The 18,745-nt window shown below is 48.6% G+C and overlaps 1 protein-coding gene across 1 annotated transcript in view; it reads right to left on the reverse strand.

Moving 5' to 3' along the window:
• Window positions 1-17,902, reverse strand: part of GPD1L (glycerol-3-phosphate dehydrogenase 1 like) — a 63,926-nt gene extending 46,024 nt beyond the window's left edge. Inside the window, exons 1-2 of the mRNA XM_027522740.1 lie at window positions 17,672-17,902; window positions 1,166-1,343 (exon numbers count right to left, since the gene is read on the reverse strand). Of these exons, the coding sequence (XP_027378541.1) occupies window positions 1,166-1,343; window positions 17,672-17,718 (225 nt within the window). The 5' untranslated portion in view covers window positions 17,719-17,902. The remainder of the gene's footprint in view (window positions 1-1,165; window positions 1,344-17,671) is intronic.
• Between the last annotated feature and the right edge of the window lie 843 nt (window positions 17,903-18,745).

Consider the following 18,745-nt stretch of genomic DNA (forward strand, 5'->3'; position numbering starts at 1 on the left):
CTGGAGGTAGATTCTTTACTACATGTTATTCAGACTTGTGTCAACTTAATTGCTTAGGCCAGACAGTAGAACCTAGAAGGGGAGAGAAAAATTACTTCCTCCAGAAAACCTGAAGTCTCTTGAATTATGAGAAAATTCATTTCTATTGTTTAAGACACCCAGTCTATTTTACTTTGTCATGGCAGCCCTAGCAAGGACCAAAGCAAGGCCCACATTCACAATAAAGAAAGTGAAGTTGCTCAGTTGTGTCCGACTCTTTGCGACCCCATAGACTGTAGCTCGACAGGCTCCTTCATCCATGGGATTTTCCAGGCAAGAGTGTTAGGGGAAGCACACTGATTGAAACTGCCCACCCTGGCCAGGCACCATAGTAACCATTTGCATGAGTTGTTTTATGACAGGAGATCCTGATAAGGAATACGGAACTAATAAGCCACCACCAACCGGAAGAGTTCGGGAAAGGTTAAAAGGAGACACCGCGTGTCCGTCCACTTCCCAGAATCCCTCTCACTAGCATCCATCTTGGCTGAGCCATGCGTGCGCCACCAGGAAAGACTCTGAATTAGAATTATTGGCCAAAGACCACCCGGAAACTAATCCCATCACCGTAAAACCCGAGACCGAGAGCCACGCGGGAGAGCAGTTCTCCTGGGTTCCCTTACCCTACTGCTCTCCACCCGGTGCCCTTTCCCAATAAAATCTCTTGCTTTGTCAGCATGTGTGTCTCCTCAGACAATTCATTTCCGAGTGTTAGACAAGAGCCCAGTTTCGGACCTTAGAAGGGGTCCCTCTTCCTGCAACAAGAGTACTGGAATGGGTTGCTGTTTCCTTCCCCAGAGGATCTTCCCGACCCAGGGATCAAACCCAGGTCTCCCACATTATAGGAAGACACTTTACCATCTGAGCCACCAAGGAGGAAAACCAAAACAGATCAAGCAATGAACTTGGTGGTGGAAAGGAACATGAGACTGGGGAAGCAGTTTTCCCACCCCGCCAAGCCCTAGGTGCTAACTCAGTCAAGCCTAACTTTCAGAATGAACCAAATGAATTGGGTTGGCCAAAAGGTTCATTCTGGTTTTTCCATAAGATGTAGTGGGAAAATCTGAGTGAATTTTTTTGTCAACTTTTTCCTTTTTACCCAATACTTTTTACCCCCAAATCTTACCACATTTTCTGGCAGCTTGTGTCCAGGGAGATATTTCACATTTTCGTGGTCATTATTTATGATGTCTGTCAGTTTTCTCCCATTAACTGTTTCTTCAAAGACCCACATCTTGACCGTGGAGGCAAACTTCTGAAGTTTCCTGACATTATTACCAATTATTTTTGCAACAGCTGAACCCCTGCAAAAGAAACGATGGAAAAGAAAATGATTAAAAAATAATAAAAATTTTTTTAAAAGAAAGAGAATGATAAATTCCCTTGAGCAGAAGAGAAAAAGCACCAGATTATAATTCAGAAGACTTGAGTTCTTATTCAAGCACTGAGCTTAGAACTCAAGATATGATATTGCCTCAGCTGAAACTTGGTTGTTTTCACTTGGAAATACCACCCTGTGGTCAGGAAAGCCTCAGAATTTGGTACAAGGTCAAGAAGTACCTCCCTTTGAGACCAGAAGGCATCAATCTTTCTTGGAAGAGACAATCACAGGTGGAAGAGAAATTCACCTGAAAGATGGCATAAAAATAACACTTCAGGGCTTCCCTGGTGGCTCAGTGATTAAGAATCCGGGTGGCAATGCAGGGGACCCAGGTTTAATCCCTGCTCCAGGAAGATCTCACATGCAGCGAGGCAACAAGGCCTGTGCAACTCACAGGCTCTAGAGCAACTACTGAAGCCCATGTGTCTTACAGCCTGGGCTTTGCAATAAGAAGCCCGACCACCGCAACTAGAGAGGAGCCCCCTGCTCACCTCAGCTAGGGAAAGCAACAGAGACCCAATGTGGCCAAAAATAAAATAAAGAAATCTTGAAAACAAAAAAGCAAAAAAAAAAAAAAAGCAAAAACAGTTCAAGGGTTCCCAAAGTCTCCAAGGCTATTAGGCTATATTTCAAATTCATCAAAAGAAGATTCATATGCAGTTACTGTAGAATAAGCAGTGTTCTGGTGAACTCCACCAGGGCCCAAGTGGAGTCATAAAGGAAAGACAAGATCCAAGTGGATTCAAGAAAAAGAGCAGAGCAAGGGCTCCAGGTCTGGTCTCCCCAGCAGCCACCCAGTAGCCTCTAAAAGCTCCCTTTTTTCTGCATTGGAGAAGGCAATGGCACCCGACTCCAGTATTCTTGCCTGGAGAATCCCATGGACAGAGGAGCCTGGTAGGCTGCAGTCCACAGGGTCATGAAGAGTCAGATATGACTTATCGACTTCACTTTCACTTTTTACTTTCATGCATTGGAGAAGGAAATGGCAACCCACTCCAGTGTTCTCGCCTGGAGAATCCGAGGGACGGGGGAGCCTGGTGGGCTGCCGTCCATTGGGTCGCACAGAGTCGACACGACTGAAATGACTTAGCAGCAGCATTCACTAAACATATCCTGGGAATGGATCAGTCACCCACAGCTTTCCCCTGAGGGAAGAGAAGATGCCAGTTCATGCTACTTGATGCCAGTCCTCTGCACAAGAACCATGGGTGTGCAGCTGGTCCCCATGGCAGAGATGTTGCTGGTCAGCTCGGTACCTGTGCCTATTTCAGGGATGTGCTGGGCGCAGCAATTTGGGCCAGGGGTGGTACCTAATCCCGGCTAAGCCAATCAGTTTCCTTTTCAGGATTTTGAACGGAAAAACAGTTTGTTTCTTAGACAACCTTCCTGGTGTGAGGAGTAAAGGAAAGACAGGCCCAGAGCACCTGGAGAATTCACATGTCAGGGCATTCATTATTTTTTCTAACGATTATTCTTAAGACAGTTTGGAAAATGAGTAAGGGGTAATGACAGAAAGGGGGCGGGACCAAACAGATACAGAAGAGATGGAGAGGGTTATCCTTGCGTTTATCTTTGGCTGCACAATAGACGATGTGCAACTGTGGCTCTCCCTGTGAAATCCTTCTTCTATGCCAGCAGGACAGTTTATTAGCTAAATATCCGTTAATCCAATTCTCCTCTGACACTTTATAGAAGAAAAGGCCAAGACTCTCCCCACCATCACTACCACCTTTATCCTAATGTTTATCCTGACAATTCACACAAGGTCAAAGAGACCAAGTGTGATTCTGATGAACTCAGCAAACCTAGAGGGGTGGGGATCACTAGGAACCCAAGTCTAGTAGAGCCAGTGAGAAAATAAACTAGAGCCACAAGCGCCCTCCCCACGGTCCAGTCTCCCTGGAATACACCTGCTTCTCCCTTCACAGTCGCCTCCTGGAGAAGTTAAGCATTTGCAACCAGGGACAAACTGCTGTAGTATCTGCTGAAAAGTTAGTTAAGAGAACTTAAATCAATTGGAACTATTAGAAACTAAGCCCACCAGACAGACCCTGTTCTATGGTGCTCCAAGGGGCTTAGGACAGAAAACAATGAGAACTCCAGGTATACTGTTCACTCCTGTAAGCCTCGTTCTACCTGCTCCTTAGTTTCATCAACGCCTTCATTCAGTCTTTCATTCATGCACTGATCTCGGTTGCAAAAAAGGTCTTGAATACCTATTGTGTATAACACATTTGGCTGGAAGCTGGCATTACAAAGCAGTGCTCTCAGAAGCTTACCAACCACTTTGGGACTTCACTGGGATCCAGTGGCTAAGACGCCACATTCCCAACACAGGGAGCCCAGGTTCAATCCCTAGTCAGGGAACTAGATTCCCACATACCACAACTAAGACTTAATATAGCCAAATTATATAAATGAATATTTAAAGAAAAAAAAAAAGCACCCCACATGAGGCAGGAGGTAGAGGGCCTCCCAAAGTAAAGCAATTGGAGATTCATTCCCTTTGGACCAAAACTCCAAGGTGAGAACAGCAGGACAATTAAAGGAGGAAGTTGGACCCTGCCCAGATGACATATTTCTCATTCTCGAAGTAAGGAGCTCTCTCTGACACATGTGCAGAGAGGCTCCTTGGAGGCTACAGGGGAGGGATGCCAAGGGATGTTCCCTACACATACGCCTTTTTGGTACAATCCATCTAGGCTTAAAGATGTACGCGCACACATCTGAGGATCCTGAGATATATCAAATATGGGCTGTGAATGCAAACCAAAATGATCAGCCAGAGGAAAACCATTAAGAAATGCCCCATAAAAGTAATTCAAACTGCCAGGAGAGTGTGACTCAGGGACTCTCCCTCTGAGTCTGCCTGTGTGTATCCATACACACTGTACTCTTTTCCTCTTAATAAATACTTGCTTCACTACTTCCTGTCTTTGTGGAAGTTCTTTTCTGCAGAGCTGAAGGGCCAGGGCTCCTGTCACTGACCACTGGTCTAGTGGCTAGGATCTGGTTGACCTCGATCTGGACTCAAGTCTCCAGCTGGGAACCCAGGCCCTGCCCCAAGCCCTTGCAGGTGGAGGCCACCCGAGATCACACCCACTTAAGAGAGAACAAAGTAAAAGGAATTCATAGTCCTGTGTATGATAAGAGGTGAAGGGGAATGAGGGACACATGATTAGAAGGGTCAATTGCGAAGGACTTTCAACACAAAGGACTCAGATGCAACCCAGTTCATCCACGAAGTCTCGCACACCCAGCATTCAGCTGAGAGAAATGATGGACAGACCTGGCGGTGTGGGTGGGGGCCGCGGGGAGGGTGGTCCAGGGAAAAGACATGGGAACAGTCCCTACGTCTGCAGAGAAGTAAAGGGGCTTCACACCCTAGGGACGGGAAGAACAGGCAAAGCAGAGCTTCCAGCCAACACTGAGCCAGCCGCAGGCACGTGAGGAGTGGGGCCAAGCCAAGAATCAGCTGATCCAGAGATGCATAAGCAACAACACGTGCATGTTATTTTCAGCACTGCGTTGGGGGAGAGTGGGCTATTTTGCAGCAGGAGCAAAGGGATGCATCAGATACGCAGCTAGAGGTAACTCCAGGTGATTCTGGGCCAAGCTGTTGGCTCTGTCACTCCTGGACGGGGTGGGAGATGCAAGTGGGGAAGAAATAAGAAATTCAATTCACTGAAGAATCTAGGGAGATGAACAAAAACAGTAATACATAAGGCCTAGTCTTGTTCTATCTAATAACAAGCTTTTTTTAGGTGGTTGGGGGGAGGGGTAAGCAGACATTAGAAATGAAAACGCTTTATCTCTTTCAGTATAATCTCCATTTGAACCAAGTATTTTCTTTGCTGTCCACCATTTCTGTGTTGTTTATAAAACCTCAAAAGTATATAATTCACCTCAGCATAATAAAGGCGATAAATTCTGTATGACAAGAATATATATTTACCACCAAAACGGGGGGTAGGGGTCTGGAGGAAACTCTTGGAGGTGATGGATGTTTATCATCTTGATTGTAGTGACCATGTCACAGGTATATGTGTATCTCCAAACCCATCAAATATTTATGTCTCACCCAGTTTTCTGAGTCTCAAGTATACCTGAATAAAGCTGGGGCTTTTAAAGTATAATCCATACCCAAAAACTCTTCTGTGGCTCTGAAACGGTACTAAATATGTTTGGGAGTGGGGAGATGAATGGGGAAATTGGGATTGACGTACATACATTACTATATATAAAATAGATAACTAATGAGTACCTACTGTTAGCACAGGGAAGTCTACTCAGTGTTCTGTGGTGACTTGAAAAGGAAGAAAATCCAAAAAAAGAGAGGATATCTGTGTGTAGCTGATTCATGATGACGTAAAGCAGAAACTAACACAAGGTCGTAAAGCAACTATACGTACATGCTAAGTTGCTTCAGTTGTGTCTGACTGCTTGCAACCCTATGGACTGTAGCTCACCAGGCTCCTCTGTCCACGGGATTCTCCAGGCAAGAATACTGGAGTGGGTGGCCAAGCCCTCCTCCAGGAGATCTTCCTGACCCAGGGATCAAACGTGAGTTGCGTTGGCAGGTGGTTCTTTACCACTAGCGCCACATGGGAAGCCCTAAACTGTAATAAAAACTAATTTAAAATTTTTTATAAATTAAAAAGAGAAAATGTGTTTGTCACATTTGTGTAAGGAACGGGATCAAATAGCAAAGGGAGTGTTTTGCAGGAACCTGTGTTTTGAAAGGAACTGGGACCCACGTATAAGGGACAACCTTGTCCTAAAAATGTGTCTGGCCTACAGAGGACTAGTCCAAAAACATGCACGGATCCATTAGAACTGAGCTTAAAATTAAAATAGAAAAATACTGCCTACAGCCCAGTCCACGGAGGCGGGCGGTGCGTGGCGTGGCCGCAGTGGGAGTTGGGGTCCCACAGCCACGGTGGTGGAGTCTGTGTGTTTCAGGTTTGTTCTGTCACTGCCCAAGCCCAGTCAGGTCACAAGCAGCCATCACTCCACACACCCACTCGCCTGCCTGCTGAGCGCCAGGTCTGTGATGGAGTGCGGTGCTTCGCAGCGTGAGGAATGGGGCCGGCGGTACTCCCATCAGCCGAGTGCCGCCCACACACACAGAGTGCCGGGCGGCACTGATGCACGAGTGTCCTTCTCCGCTCTCCTGGCGCGCCCGAGGAGCTGCAGCTGTTTCATGTGAGGGCCACCGCGTTTTCCACCTCCCCAGCGTCTGCGAATTTCCCTCCACAAAGGAGGAGGCTGCCTAGATGATCGTTTTGTTTCCATCCTACATGGGGCTGCTATCTTCTACTTGCAGCATTTGGAGTGCTGTTACAAAATTTTACTTTTCAGTCAACTTTTAAAGAGAGTGCAAGTGAATAAGCAGGGCAAAAGTGACTGGGCAGTTTAAAGGAGGTTTAAATTCCATCTCAACCTCCACGTGGCAGATTAAGACATGACCCAGGAGGCTCAGTCACTCTGACCTTGGGTCCCTGGACCAGGTAGCGGCAGCGGAATCATGAATCATCTTAAGTCTTGGGTTTCAAGATACAGACTAATTTCCAATCTCAGCAATGTTATGCTTACGAAACTGAAAAGGGGCTTGGGTGGGGGTACTTCCCTGGTGGTCCAGTGGTTAAGGCTTTGCCTTCCAATGCTGGGGATGATAGGGGTTTGACCCCCGGTCGGGGAGCTAAGATCGCACATGTCTGATGGCCCAAAACACAGAACATAAGCAGCAGAAGCAATACTGTAACAAATTCAATAAAGACTTTAAAAATTTCCAAAAAAAAAAAAAAAAAGGCAACAATAAAGGGACACAGGTAGGAAAAGATGCTCCAGTGCCAGCTGGGTGCACATTGAGTATGTGACACAGAGCTCATCGCAGCCACATTATCCCCATTTTACAGATAAGGAAGTCGAAGCTCAGAGAGAGTAAGTTACCCGGTTGTGCTGTCCATCTGGAGCCAGCAGTTCTAAACCAGAACGGTTTCCAAAGCCCACACTTTCTACTGATTCCAGTTTGCTGAGGAGTAGAGTAGAATTGCAGAGAAGGCAATGGCAACCCACGCCAGCACTCTTGCCTGGAAAATCCCATGGACGGAGGAGCCTGGTAGGCTGCAGTCCATGGGGTCGCTAAGAGTTGGACACGACTGAGCGACTTCACTTTCCCTTTTCATTTTCATGCATTGGAGAAGGAAACGGCAACCCACTTCAGTGTTCTTGCCTGGAGAATCCCAGGGACAGGGGAGCCTGGTGGGCTGCCATCTATGGGGTCGCAGAGTCGGACACAACGGAAGCGACTTAGCAGCAGCAGCAGACCTGTTTCAGGGTGGGGGGAGGTTAATGGGGGGGAAGGAGGTGGTACAGTAGGGGAGGGCAGGGGAGGTTGAGAAAGGAGCTGAGGAAAGGGGAAGAGGAGAGAGAGGCAGGTAGGGATGTGCTGACTACCAGGTGTCAGGCGCTGCTGTTTGCCTTGTTTTTTGATTGACACATAGTTGACAAATAACATTGCATAAACTCAAGGCATACACCATGTTGGTCTGATACATTTATATGCTGCAATCTGATTACCGCCAGAGCACTGTTTTCAATACCTCACCCACGTTATCTGTTTCAAGCCTCAGCAACCCTCTGAGGCAGGGACTATCATGATCCCCGTTTTTCAGTGAAGACACTGAACCCCAAGGATCAAACAGGCAGGTGGTCAGCGGAGGAGGAGAGATCTGCAACCTAGCCATGTCTTCACCGGGCTTCCCTAGTGGCTCAGCTGGTAAAGAATCTGCCTGCAATGAGGGAGACGTGAGTTCGATTCCTGGGTTGGGAAGATCCCCTGGAGAAGGGAAAGGCCACCCACGCCAGTATTCTTGGGCTTCCCTGGTGGCTCAGCTGGTAAAGAATCCGCCTGCAATGAGGGAGACCTGGGTTCAATTCCTGGGTTGAGAAGATCCCCTAGAGAAGGGAAAGGCCACCCACGCCAGTATTCTTGGGCTTCCCTGGTGGCTCAGCTGGTAAAGAATCCGTCTGCAATACAGGAGACCTGGGTTCAATCCCTGGGTTGGAAAAGATCCCCTGGAGAAGGCTACCCACTCCAGTATCCTGGCCTGGAGAATTCCATGGACTATATACCCCATGGGGTCACAAAGAGTGGCCACGACTGAGCAACTTTCACTTCACATGTCTTCACCACTCTGCTCTCTCTCCCTGGGTCCCAGATGGACAGACACTCACCTGCTGGAGGTCCTAACCTCCACTAGGCAACACCCCCAACCCCTTGGTGCTGGCTCCTCTCTTCCTCTCCAAAAGAAGTGATATTTTAATCAGCCAAGGGACAAGATATCTATCCAGGCAGGCTGACAATTCCCAGAACGGCACAGTGCAGAAGCTTTCTGGTCCAGAAAGGACCCCACAAGACCATCCCTCTTTAACCAAGGAGGAAACTCTCCAGGGAGAACAAATAAGGGTTCAGCTAGACTCTTCCCATCCTATGCCCAGAGCTAATCCAGCCTATGTATCCACCAGGCTCCTCTTTCCATGGGATTCTCCAGGCAAGAATACTGGAGTGGGTTGCCATTTCCTTTTCCACAATTTTGGTTTAAATAACATCTACTTTCTTATTCCTAAAAGCTATTCATGAAAGATGAAAAAAAACAATTATAAATAACTCACTACCAGAGAGAACCACTGTTAACATTGTGCGTAATTCTTTGCAGCTAAGGGCTTTTAGAGTACAATCAAATGCCAGAGTATTTAGATGCAAATGTGAAAAATAAAGTATTTTAAAAATAGATTCAATTTGGTGAATGCTTATTTGATCTCTGGATAGGGAAGCTTCCTAAGTTTAAAATCAAAGCTAGCAACCACAGAGGTGTGAACAACTTCACACAGAAAAAGGAGAGGGAGAAGCAGACGAAAAAAAAGCCTGTCTATCAAAATCTAAACTGCAGGGGAAAAGCCTAAGATAGAATGCTACATTTAACAGAAAACAGGATGCAAAAGTATACCTAACATATAATCATATGCAATTAACAAAATACATACTACCTCACACCTGTCAGGGTGGCTACTATATTAAAACAAAATGAAAAAACAAGTGTTAGTGAGAATGTGCAGACTATGGAACCCTTGTGCTCTGCTGGTGGGAATGTAAAATGGTAAAACTGCCATGAAAAACAATACAGAGGTTCCTCAAAAAACTAAAAATAGAATTACCAGCTGATCCAGCAATTCCCCTTCTGGGCAGACACCCAAAAGACTTGAAAGCAGAATCTTGAAGAGGTATCTGTACACCAATGTTCATAGCAGAATTATATACGAGAGCCAAAAGATAGAGGCAACCCAAGTGTCCACTGATGGACAAAGAGAAGGTGGTGTATATATTCAATCATACAGCCTTAAAAAGGAAGGAAATTTTGGTACATGCTACAAGGGAAACATGAGGACATTATACTAAATGAAATAAGCCAGTTATAAAAAAAAATCATTGTATAATTCCACGTATGTGAGGAATTCATATGAACTCTTTCTGGAAGTTGGAATCCAGTCACCATACAGAGGAGCCCAAGCTTGCCTGCTGCAGACAGAGAAACATGTGGCTTGTCAGCTCCATCAGCCTGGCCAAAGCCCACCCGCTGTGAAAAGGGGGTGTGGAGGACCGAAAGCCCCAGCCCACGCCCCACCCAACTGCTGCCTTACCAGTGAGCCCAGGAGAGACCAGCACAGACCCACCCAGCTTAGCCCAAACTGCCGAGCCCCAGAATCAGAAGCCAATCAGTGATGGCTGTTTGAAGTCAGGAAGTCTCAGGGGGAGATAGTTGGGCAGCAGCAGATAACTGATGAAGTCCTGGCACCCAACTGTGGAAGGTGCTGAGCCCCAAAGTGCAGAAGGATGGCAAAGTGCCACTAGGAGAACCCCAGAGGAGCTGGAGGAACGTCAGGCTTAGTTCCTGATGTCATCAAGCCCTGGGAGTCAGGGATGAGGGGAAGAAGAAAGATCTGGAGGTGAGGTGCCTGACACAGCTTCCCACCAGTAACCACTGAGAAACCTGGAGACACTATACAGAGAACAGCTGGTAGATACATGACTCTCTAAACAATGGGACATGTCTTCAAAAAGAGTGGGCTCACCTGGCCACTGCTCTGAGACGAATGGGTGGAAGTTGGCGGTGATGGATTTCCCTCTCAAATACAAGACTTTTCTAATGACTAATTTTCTAGATTAATTTTAAGATCAGGTACCTTATTAACGGGGCTTCCTTGGTGGCTCAGTGGTAAAGAATCCACCTGTGAGGCAGGAGATGCAGGAGATGTGGGCTGGATCCCTGGGTGGGGAAGATCCCCTAGAGGAGGGCATGGCAAGCCACTCCAGTATTCTTGCCTGGAGAATCCCATGGACAGAGGAGCCTGGCGTTGCAGCGTCAGACATGACTGAAGTGACTGAGCACGCACATACCTTATGAACAGTAAACTATGATCGTGTCATAACTGCAGGAGGAGGGATGCCTGCTGTGGAGGGAAGCTGAACAGGATCTTTTTTTCCAAGACTTTTGCCACCAAGGAAGTCCCTTCAGGACGATTTTTAAGACCTCACTTCAATTTGATTTTTCTTAAATGGAATATTGTTTATACTAGACTTCTTTAGGGAGGGTACGATATTCAATTTTTGTGCAGATGGGATTTGTTCAGATAAAAGTATGCTTCTCAGTAAAAACGGTTAAGAATTAGGAACTTCTCTGGCAGTCCAGGGGTTAAGACTCCACATTTCCACGGCAGGGCACGTGGGTTCGATCCCTAGTCTGGGAACAAAGATCCCACATTCTGCTCGGTCATGGCCAAAAAATTAAATAAAAATGATAAGAATTTCTAGAAACACGCACACTGAAGTTAGAGGGATCTGCGTTTCAATTCTATTGTATTAACCACTGACCTTGAAAAGTTTTCCAATCTCAATCTCATCATCTAAAATAGGGATAATAATAGTACCACATAGGCTTATTATTAGATATACCTGCTGCTGCTGCTGCTAAGTCGCTTCAGTTGTGTCTGACTCTGTTTGACCCCATAGACAGCAGCCCACCAGGCTCCTCTGTCCCTGGGATTCTCCAGGCAAAAATACTGGAGTGGGTTGCCATTTCCTTCTCCAATGCATGAAAGTGAAAAGTGAAAGTGAAGTCGCTCAGTCATGTCTGACTCTTAGCGACCCCATGAACTGAAGCCTACCAGGCTCCTCCGTCCATGGGATTTTCCAGGCAAGAGTACTGGAGTGGGCTGCCATTGCCTTCTCCGAGATATACCTGCAATAGCACATATCCCAGACACAGAAAATGCCCATAAGTGGTAACTGCTATAGTGATTATCCCCTTTAAAGACGAGGAGGAAATGAAGAATGATGAAAGAGGGCTCAGATAGGAAAACCGGACTCACCCCAAGAACAGCTGTGATGTTTTTACTGCACAGAAACAGAAACAGGTGTATCAGCCTGGAAGGTGTTTTCAGCCTGGCCGCTCGGGGAAATGGGTCTCCTCCCAGGTCACCCCTACCCATTGCCACCCACCCCCACTTCCAGAGCAGAGGCGTGTCAGACAGGGAAAAGGCCATTTTTGGCCTCAGAGGAGCTCACACACCAATGCTCAAATCGGTTCAAGCTCTCCATGTCAGGATACAGCAAGAATCATCAGTGACACTGAGTAGCACAGACGAAAAAGGATGACAGGGGATGAGGAGCCATCCAGGCTATATTCAGACGCTTCCAGCAGGACAAAGAGTCACCCACATGTCCAGCTTCGGCCATCAGTGCAAAGTAGGCCAAAGGTCTCCCTGACCTTCAGTCCCAGGAGTCAGTCAAGCTGTGAGGTGACAGTGTAAACAAGAGCAAAAGATAACTTCTAGGAACACCTCCTGCTCTCTGATCTTTTCCCCTCCTCTGCCTCTGTTCCTTGGCATTTTGTGATTAGCACTGGCTCTCAGGTAGAAGTAAGCTTCTCACTGAAAATGATAAGAATTTATAGACATGGATATTGGAGTTAGAAGGATCTGCGTTCCCACTCCACCTTATTAAACACTGACCTTGAAAAGGTCCATTGTGTGACTTAATAACGGTGCTGGTCAAAGAGACCCAACTAACGAAAGTAACATTTTTTCATTAGCTGACATTTACTGAGTGCTAGTCTCTCTGCACTCTCCTGAAAAAGTGAAAGTCGCTCAGTCCTGTCCGACTCTTTGCGACCCCATGGACAATAAGTCAGTGGAATTCTCCAACCCAGAATACTGGAGTGGGGAGCCTTTCCCTTCTCCAGGGGATCTTCCCAACCCAGGGATTGAACCTAGGTCTCTCCTGGATCACCTCATTTCATCCTAACCATGATCCTAAACAGCAGGTACCAATGTCAGAACCTGACCCTTGGACAGAAGCAGTTTGTTCAAGGACCTAGACTGCCAGGGTAAGAAACCAGGAGATCAGGGTGCTGCCTCCTGCCTCACTCGGCCTCCCAAGGAGGTCTGGGGCGTTTCTGGACTTAGCTCCCAGGCACAGAGGTGGGGCTGCAAATACAACTGAAACCGAGTGGGGCCCTGTGGGGCTCCCAGGCACAAAGGCCTTTCTGTGTACCGTTTCTGGTAGGCAAGACCCCAACCATTATACCTTTCCTGAGTTCCAAAGGGTGGGATTTGAACAGTTGGCTAATCAACCAAGAAACCACCTAAGGCAAGATTAAAGGGACTAGAGCAGCTCATCAAGGTTAGAAGACCAACCACCTGAGATCCAGCATACTCCCTGATCTTGTCAGCAACCCCATCTTTGACCCACTGTTATAAAAACCCTCATCAAGTTCTCTGGAAGAGACACACAGCTTTTCCAGGCAGAAGCCTGGTGTGTCCCCCTTTGCCTGGCCAGGTAATAAAGCTGTCCTTTTCTGCTTCACCCACAGCTCTGGTCTGCAGGGTTTGGTTCCGCATCAGTGCACAGAGAGGCCGAGCTCTCACTAACACAACCCTGAGGTTTTAGTTCTCAAACTGCATCTTAGCCCTGTATCTGGGTGGCCGTCCCAAGGAGAGATCTCCTGGAGATCTTTTTGCTGAAGGAACTTTGTTTCATCTTTGCAGGAACTTAGGAGGCTTTTGTTTTTTCCTTTCACTTGCTTTTATGAGTCATCGGGACCAGGCCCATGAAACATGGTGCCAGTTAGGAAGCACCTCCCTGCAACCCCGCAGTGGGCAGCCCAGTAGGGCTCAGTGAGGTGCCCCAGCCTCCACTCTCACCAGCTGTAAGTGCAGGAGGGCCGGACGGGGTCTGTCATTCTTCAAGTATCTGCATAGTTATAGATGATCACTTACATTGCCGGACGAACTTAATGTGAGCCACCTTATAGCTACAGATGTAACACCTTCATTTACCTAAGCATTCTGAGCAACTTCAAGTTCCCAAGTGTAAACACTGCTTAGGCAACTTCCTATTCCTGAGAATCTGGAAGAGTCTGTCTTTTGGTAATCTGTTTTAAAATTAGCGGAAGATTAGGTTCAGTGTTTGTGGAAAAAATTGTGGCTCAGTGTTTAAGACTCTGTGCTTCTAATGCAGGGGGTATGGGTTTGATCCCTGGACTGGGAACAGGAACTAAGATCCCACATGCCTTGTAGCAAGGCAAAAAAAAAAAAAGTTAGCAGAAGGCTAAAGTCTTCCCTGGTGGCTCAGACGGTAAAGCGTCTGCCTACAATGTGGGAGACCTGGGTTCGATCCCTGGGTCAGGAGCCTGGTCGGAGGAGCCTGGTAGGCTACAGTCCATGGGGTCGCAAAGAGTCAGACACAGATTGAGCGACTTCACTTTCTTTCAAAGTCCCTGAAGGGAAAAAAATCTGCCCTGCCCTCAGGGAATGTGTTTCAGCAAGTTCAGATTCCTTGGTACTAATTCTGGTTTAAATGGTAAAGAATCTGCCTGCAATGCAGGAGATCGGGCTTCAATCCCTGGGTTGGGAAGACCCCCTGGAGAAGGAAATGGTAACCCACTCCAGTATTCTTGCTTGGAGAATTCTATGGATAGAGGAGCCTGGAGGGCTATAGTCCATGAGGTCACAAAGAGTAAGACGTGACTGAGCAACCAACACACACACACACACAATTCTGGTGCAAGTGGTCTTTGGACCATGCTTTAACAAACACTACTAAAAACACTGGATTCCACTTTGCTGTCAAAGGTCTGTATCGTGAAAGCCATGGTTTTCCCAATAGTCATGTATGGATTTGAGAGTTGGACCAAAAAGAAAGCTGAGCACCAATGAACTGATGTTTTCAAATTGTGGTGCTGAAGAAGACTCTTGAGAGTCCCTTGGACAGCAAGGAGATCAAACCAGTCAGTCCTAAAGGGAATCAACCCTGAATATTCATTGGAAGGGCTGATACTGAAGCTGAAGCTCCAATCCTTTGGCTACCTGATATGAAGAACCAACTCTTTGGAAAAGACTGTGATGCTGGGAAAGACTGAAGGCAGAAGGGGATGACAGAGGATGAGATGGTTGGATGGCATCACTGACTCAATGGATATGATTTGAACAAATTTTGAGACGGAGTGAAGGACAGGGAAGCCTGGCGTGCTGCAGTCCATGGGGTTGCAGAGTCAGACACGACTTAGCAACTGAACAATTAGCAACTGAACAATAACATTAAAAACACTATTTAAAACATCTAATCTTGGGACTTCCCAGGAAGTCCAGGGGTTAAGATTCCATGCTTCTACTGCAGGGGCATGGGTTTCATCCCTGGTCGGGGAAATAAGAACCCACAACCCACAGGAGGAAAATAAACCTAAAACGTCTAATCTGTGGCAGATATTTCATTCCACTTTGTATTTCTTTTGAACGTAATCTTCCAAGTCCTTATCTATCTGTGACCTGAAGGTGGAGACGGTGTCCATTGCATTCCTACCCCTGGAAAGGCTACTATATCTGCATGGAGCAGACAGGCAAATGTCTATGACCAGAGCTGAACACTCAGTGTGCCCCTGGGGAGCCTCTCTGTGTCATTTTCTGTTCCTAAGTTCCTGAATCTCTCTGCTGAGGTGATGGAACCTCTCTCTAGGAGTGGCGTGGCTCTGTACCCGGGACAGAGTCTGGGAAGCCTATGACTGTTCCCATCTGATCCCTTCATTAATGGAGCCCGGCAGCCAGGCCAAACCATCGGCGCATTTCTCAATTGCTCTGCTCCAGTGTCACTAGCCAAGTTCCACTCCGTTTCCTTGATCCGGAGCAAGCCAAGAAAAACAGTCAAGTACATCAGAGTGAAGCTGCGGGAAGGCAGCCCAAGTCAGAGATGGGGGCAGGAGGGTCATTTCACGACTCTAGCTCCAGGCCCGAATGCCGCGTGGCCCAGCCAGTCTATTTCTCTTGCACCTTGCAAAAGAAGGAAAAGGTGCTGTTATCTGTGGTTCTGGGGCCTCTTTCGGAAGAGGAAACTAGTGTTAAAGAACACGCGATGAATGGGCGTGTTTCCAGGCTCACAGTCCATGAGGCAGCCGACATTTCACTCAAGTGCCTGGGGATAAGAACTGGTAAACTCCAGCAGCAAGTCCAGATGAAGCTGTGCAGTGGATAGTTACCAACTCAATTAAATGTAGGACAGAACATTTTGCTGTGGTTGAAAACAGTTTACAGAAAAGTGCAAAATATCCTAGTATTTGCAGGGATGTGTGATAAAATACTACTTGTAAACATTCTCTTGCATCTGATGGAATTCTTCCGGAAAGAACAGAATAAACTGATAACACTGGTTTTCCTCCAGGAGGTACCTTAGGAGACAACTGTGGGTTGTCTTGAAACTTGGAAGATAATTTTTTTTTTTTTTGGTGGGTTCTGGGGTACTTTTCAAACACTGTGAATTTTTGCCAAATCATATATAATTACATTTCTTCATTAAAAAATGAGTTTGGGGTGACTTCCCCAGTGGTCCAGTGGTCAAGTCTCCATGTTGCCAATAGACGGCAGGGGTTGGGGGGCAGGTCGCAGCGGCAGGGGGAGGGGAGGGTTGGATCCCTAACTGTGGAACTAAGATTCCACATGCAGCTCATTATGGCCAAAAGATTTTTTTTTTTTAACTTAGTTTGTGTTTATTCATTTAGTATTTACCTAACTCTTGCTGTTCTTGCCTAGCTCTTGCTGTTCTCAAGAGCTGGAAGGGGAGGAGTGGAAACAGATAATCAAATAAGTCATCACCTGTGACAGATGTTTGCAACAGGGCACAGGGCTCCTGGCCTCGCTGGGATGGAAAAGTGGCGAATCAGAAAAGGTTTCCTCCAAAAAGTACTTTCTGGGCCAAGTCTTAAAGAGGAAGACCGAGTAACTAGTACCAATTTCTGTAAGACTGCTACAAGCATGAACTGTGATGAGTGTGCGGCCACAGGACTTAAAGGACACCACTCTTTTAACTATTCTTATACCAGTCCCTCGAATGTGGGAAAAATAGCGGGCAGCCATGGAAAAAGACTGAAAATACCAGATGCTATACCATATTCTGCCTCCTCGCCCCCAAATGTATTAAGTTTGAGAAAGGGAACTAAAAGGGCCAACGTTTAAAGTGCTTATGAGAACTCCTAGCACAGCGGAGACGCAAAGCTTCGCACTCACTCACCCCTCCGCCCCGTCCCCCCAGGTAAGAATTCCCAAAGCCCTTGGGCTACTGGAGGAGCCCAGGCTGTAGGGAACTTGGATTTTCTTCCCGATATGTTACTAAGATACCAGACTTAGCAGAAGCCTGGAGCCGGACCTGCACTTGGAAGGGCAGAGCCGGCCCCGCCCTCGACCTGCATGGCAGGCACCCTTCATCCCCCTCTGCCTCGGTTTCCTTGACACGGAAACCCCAGGAAGAACGCTCGAGCCTCCTACAACTCCTCTACCCAGGCGATCTGCCCAGGAGAAAGGAGAACGTCCTGAGGATGTTGCGTAAACCCCCCGGGCGTGGCAAGCAGGTGGCCCCCGTGCGTCCGCTGACTGGTGCCGCGAGCGAAGACAGGTGCCCGCGGGCACGCCGTCCCCTCTCTCCGCGCCGCCTCCAGGAGCACGCGGGCTCTGGGCCTCCCCAGCTGCTGCCTCGGCGCGGCCTCCCCGGGCGCGCGGTGCCCAGCCGGGCCGCGACGCTGCCCGCCCCGCCTCCCCACGCGCGGTGCCGGGTGTCCTCGCCGCGGCGGGGACGCGCGCCCTCGCTCGCCCGGGAGAGGGGCTTCCTGGAGGCGGAGTCCGCGCCGCCCGCCCGCTGCCGCTCACCAGTTCCCCGAGCCCACGATGCACACTTTCAGGGGCGCCGCTGCCATGGTTCAGGCCGAACGCTGCAGACCGGAGCGCGCCTCCCGGGTCGGCTGCCCGCCTCCACCCGCTCGGCATGAACCCGCTGCGGCGCACGGCGGCCCCGCCCCGCCGCCTCTCGGCCAATGGCCGCGACCACCCCCGCCCGGGCGCCCGGGGCCACAGCTGACAGCCCGGAGGGCCCTCCCCGCCACTCCCGAGAGCCACTGCGCACGCCCGGCCCCGCGAGGCCCCGCCCAGCCCAGCGCGAGGCCCCGCCCAGCCCAGCGCGAGGCCCCTCGGGACTTGTAGTCCACCGCCCCAGACCGCCTCTCCCGCCGCGCCACGTGCAGCTCTAGCTGGTTGCGCCGAGACTCGCGCTCCGGGAGCAGGGGACGCACTGCCTTCCCTGCGGAGCAGGCATACTCTGGTTCCTCCCGCTCCACCTGTCTCGGGAGGTGCTGCCAGGCTGCAATTTGAAACCTAGAGAGGACTGTGGACTCAAAAGTCGACCCGGCTTGGGCCAGAGCCCCAAGAGGCCACTTTAGTTTCTTCAGACTCTGCCTCACCTGTGGAAACAAAAAACCGCCTGGCACCACCGAACTTCGCGGTGGCCGTGTATCTTCTGAGGCCTTTGAGAATTGACCGGAGAGTACCTGCCCTCCAGGGTGGGAACTTTCTAGAGTCAGGGCAGGTGGGGAGAGACCTGGGCACAGGGGCGTCGCCCTCACCCACTGGCTTGGCAGGACTTGGCTCCTCAGTGGTCTTCGCTCCAGGGCACCGGAAGGGTTTGAGGTTCTGAGGCCTCGCTTCCCTCCTTCCTGAGAAACTGAACGTTGTGTATCCATTCTGAGCATCTCTTTCCACCAGGCGCAGCGCAGGACCCTGGGGAGGAAATGAAGTGGTGTGAACCAGAGATTCTCAACTCCACTATAGCTCTGAGTCTCTGGAACTTTTCAAAACCTCCACGCAAAGGCATCACCTCAGACCGATTGCATCAGAATCTCCCGGAATGCGATACAGACATCCGAATTTTTTAATGTTCGGGGGGTGACT

This window comes from Bos indicus x Bos taurus, chromosome 22 (assembly GCF_003369695.1).
Source record: "Bos indicus x Bos taurus breed Angus x Brahman F1 hybrid chromosome 22, Bos_hybrid_MaternalHap_v2.0, whole genome shotgun sequence".
NCBI lineage: Eukaryota > Metazoa > Chordata > Mammalia > Artiodactyla > Bovidae > Bos > Bos indicus x Bos taurus.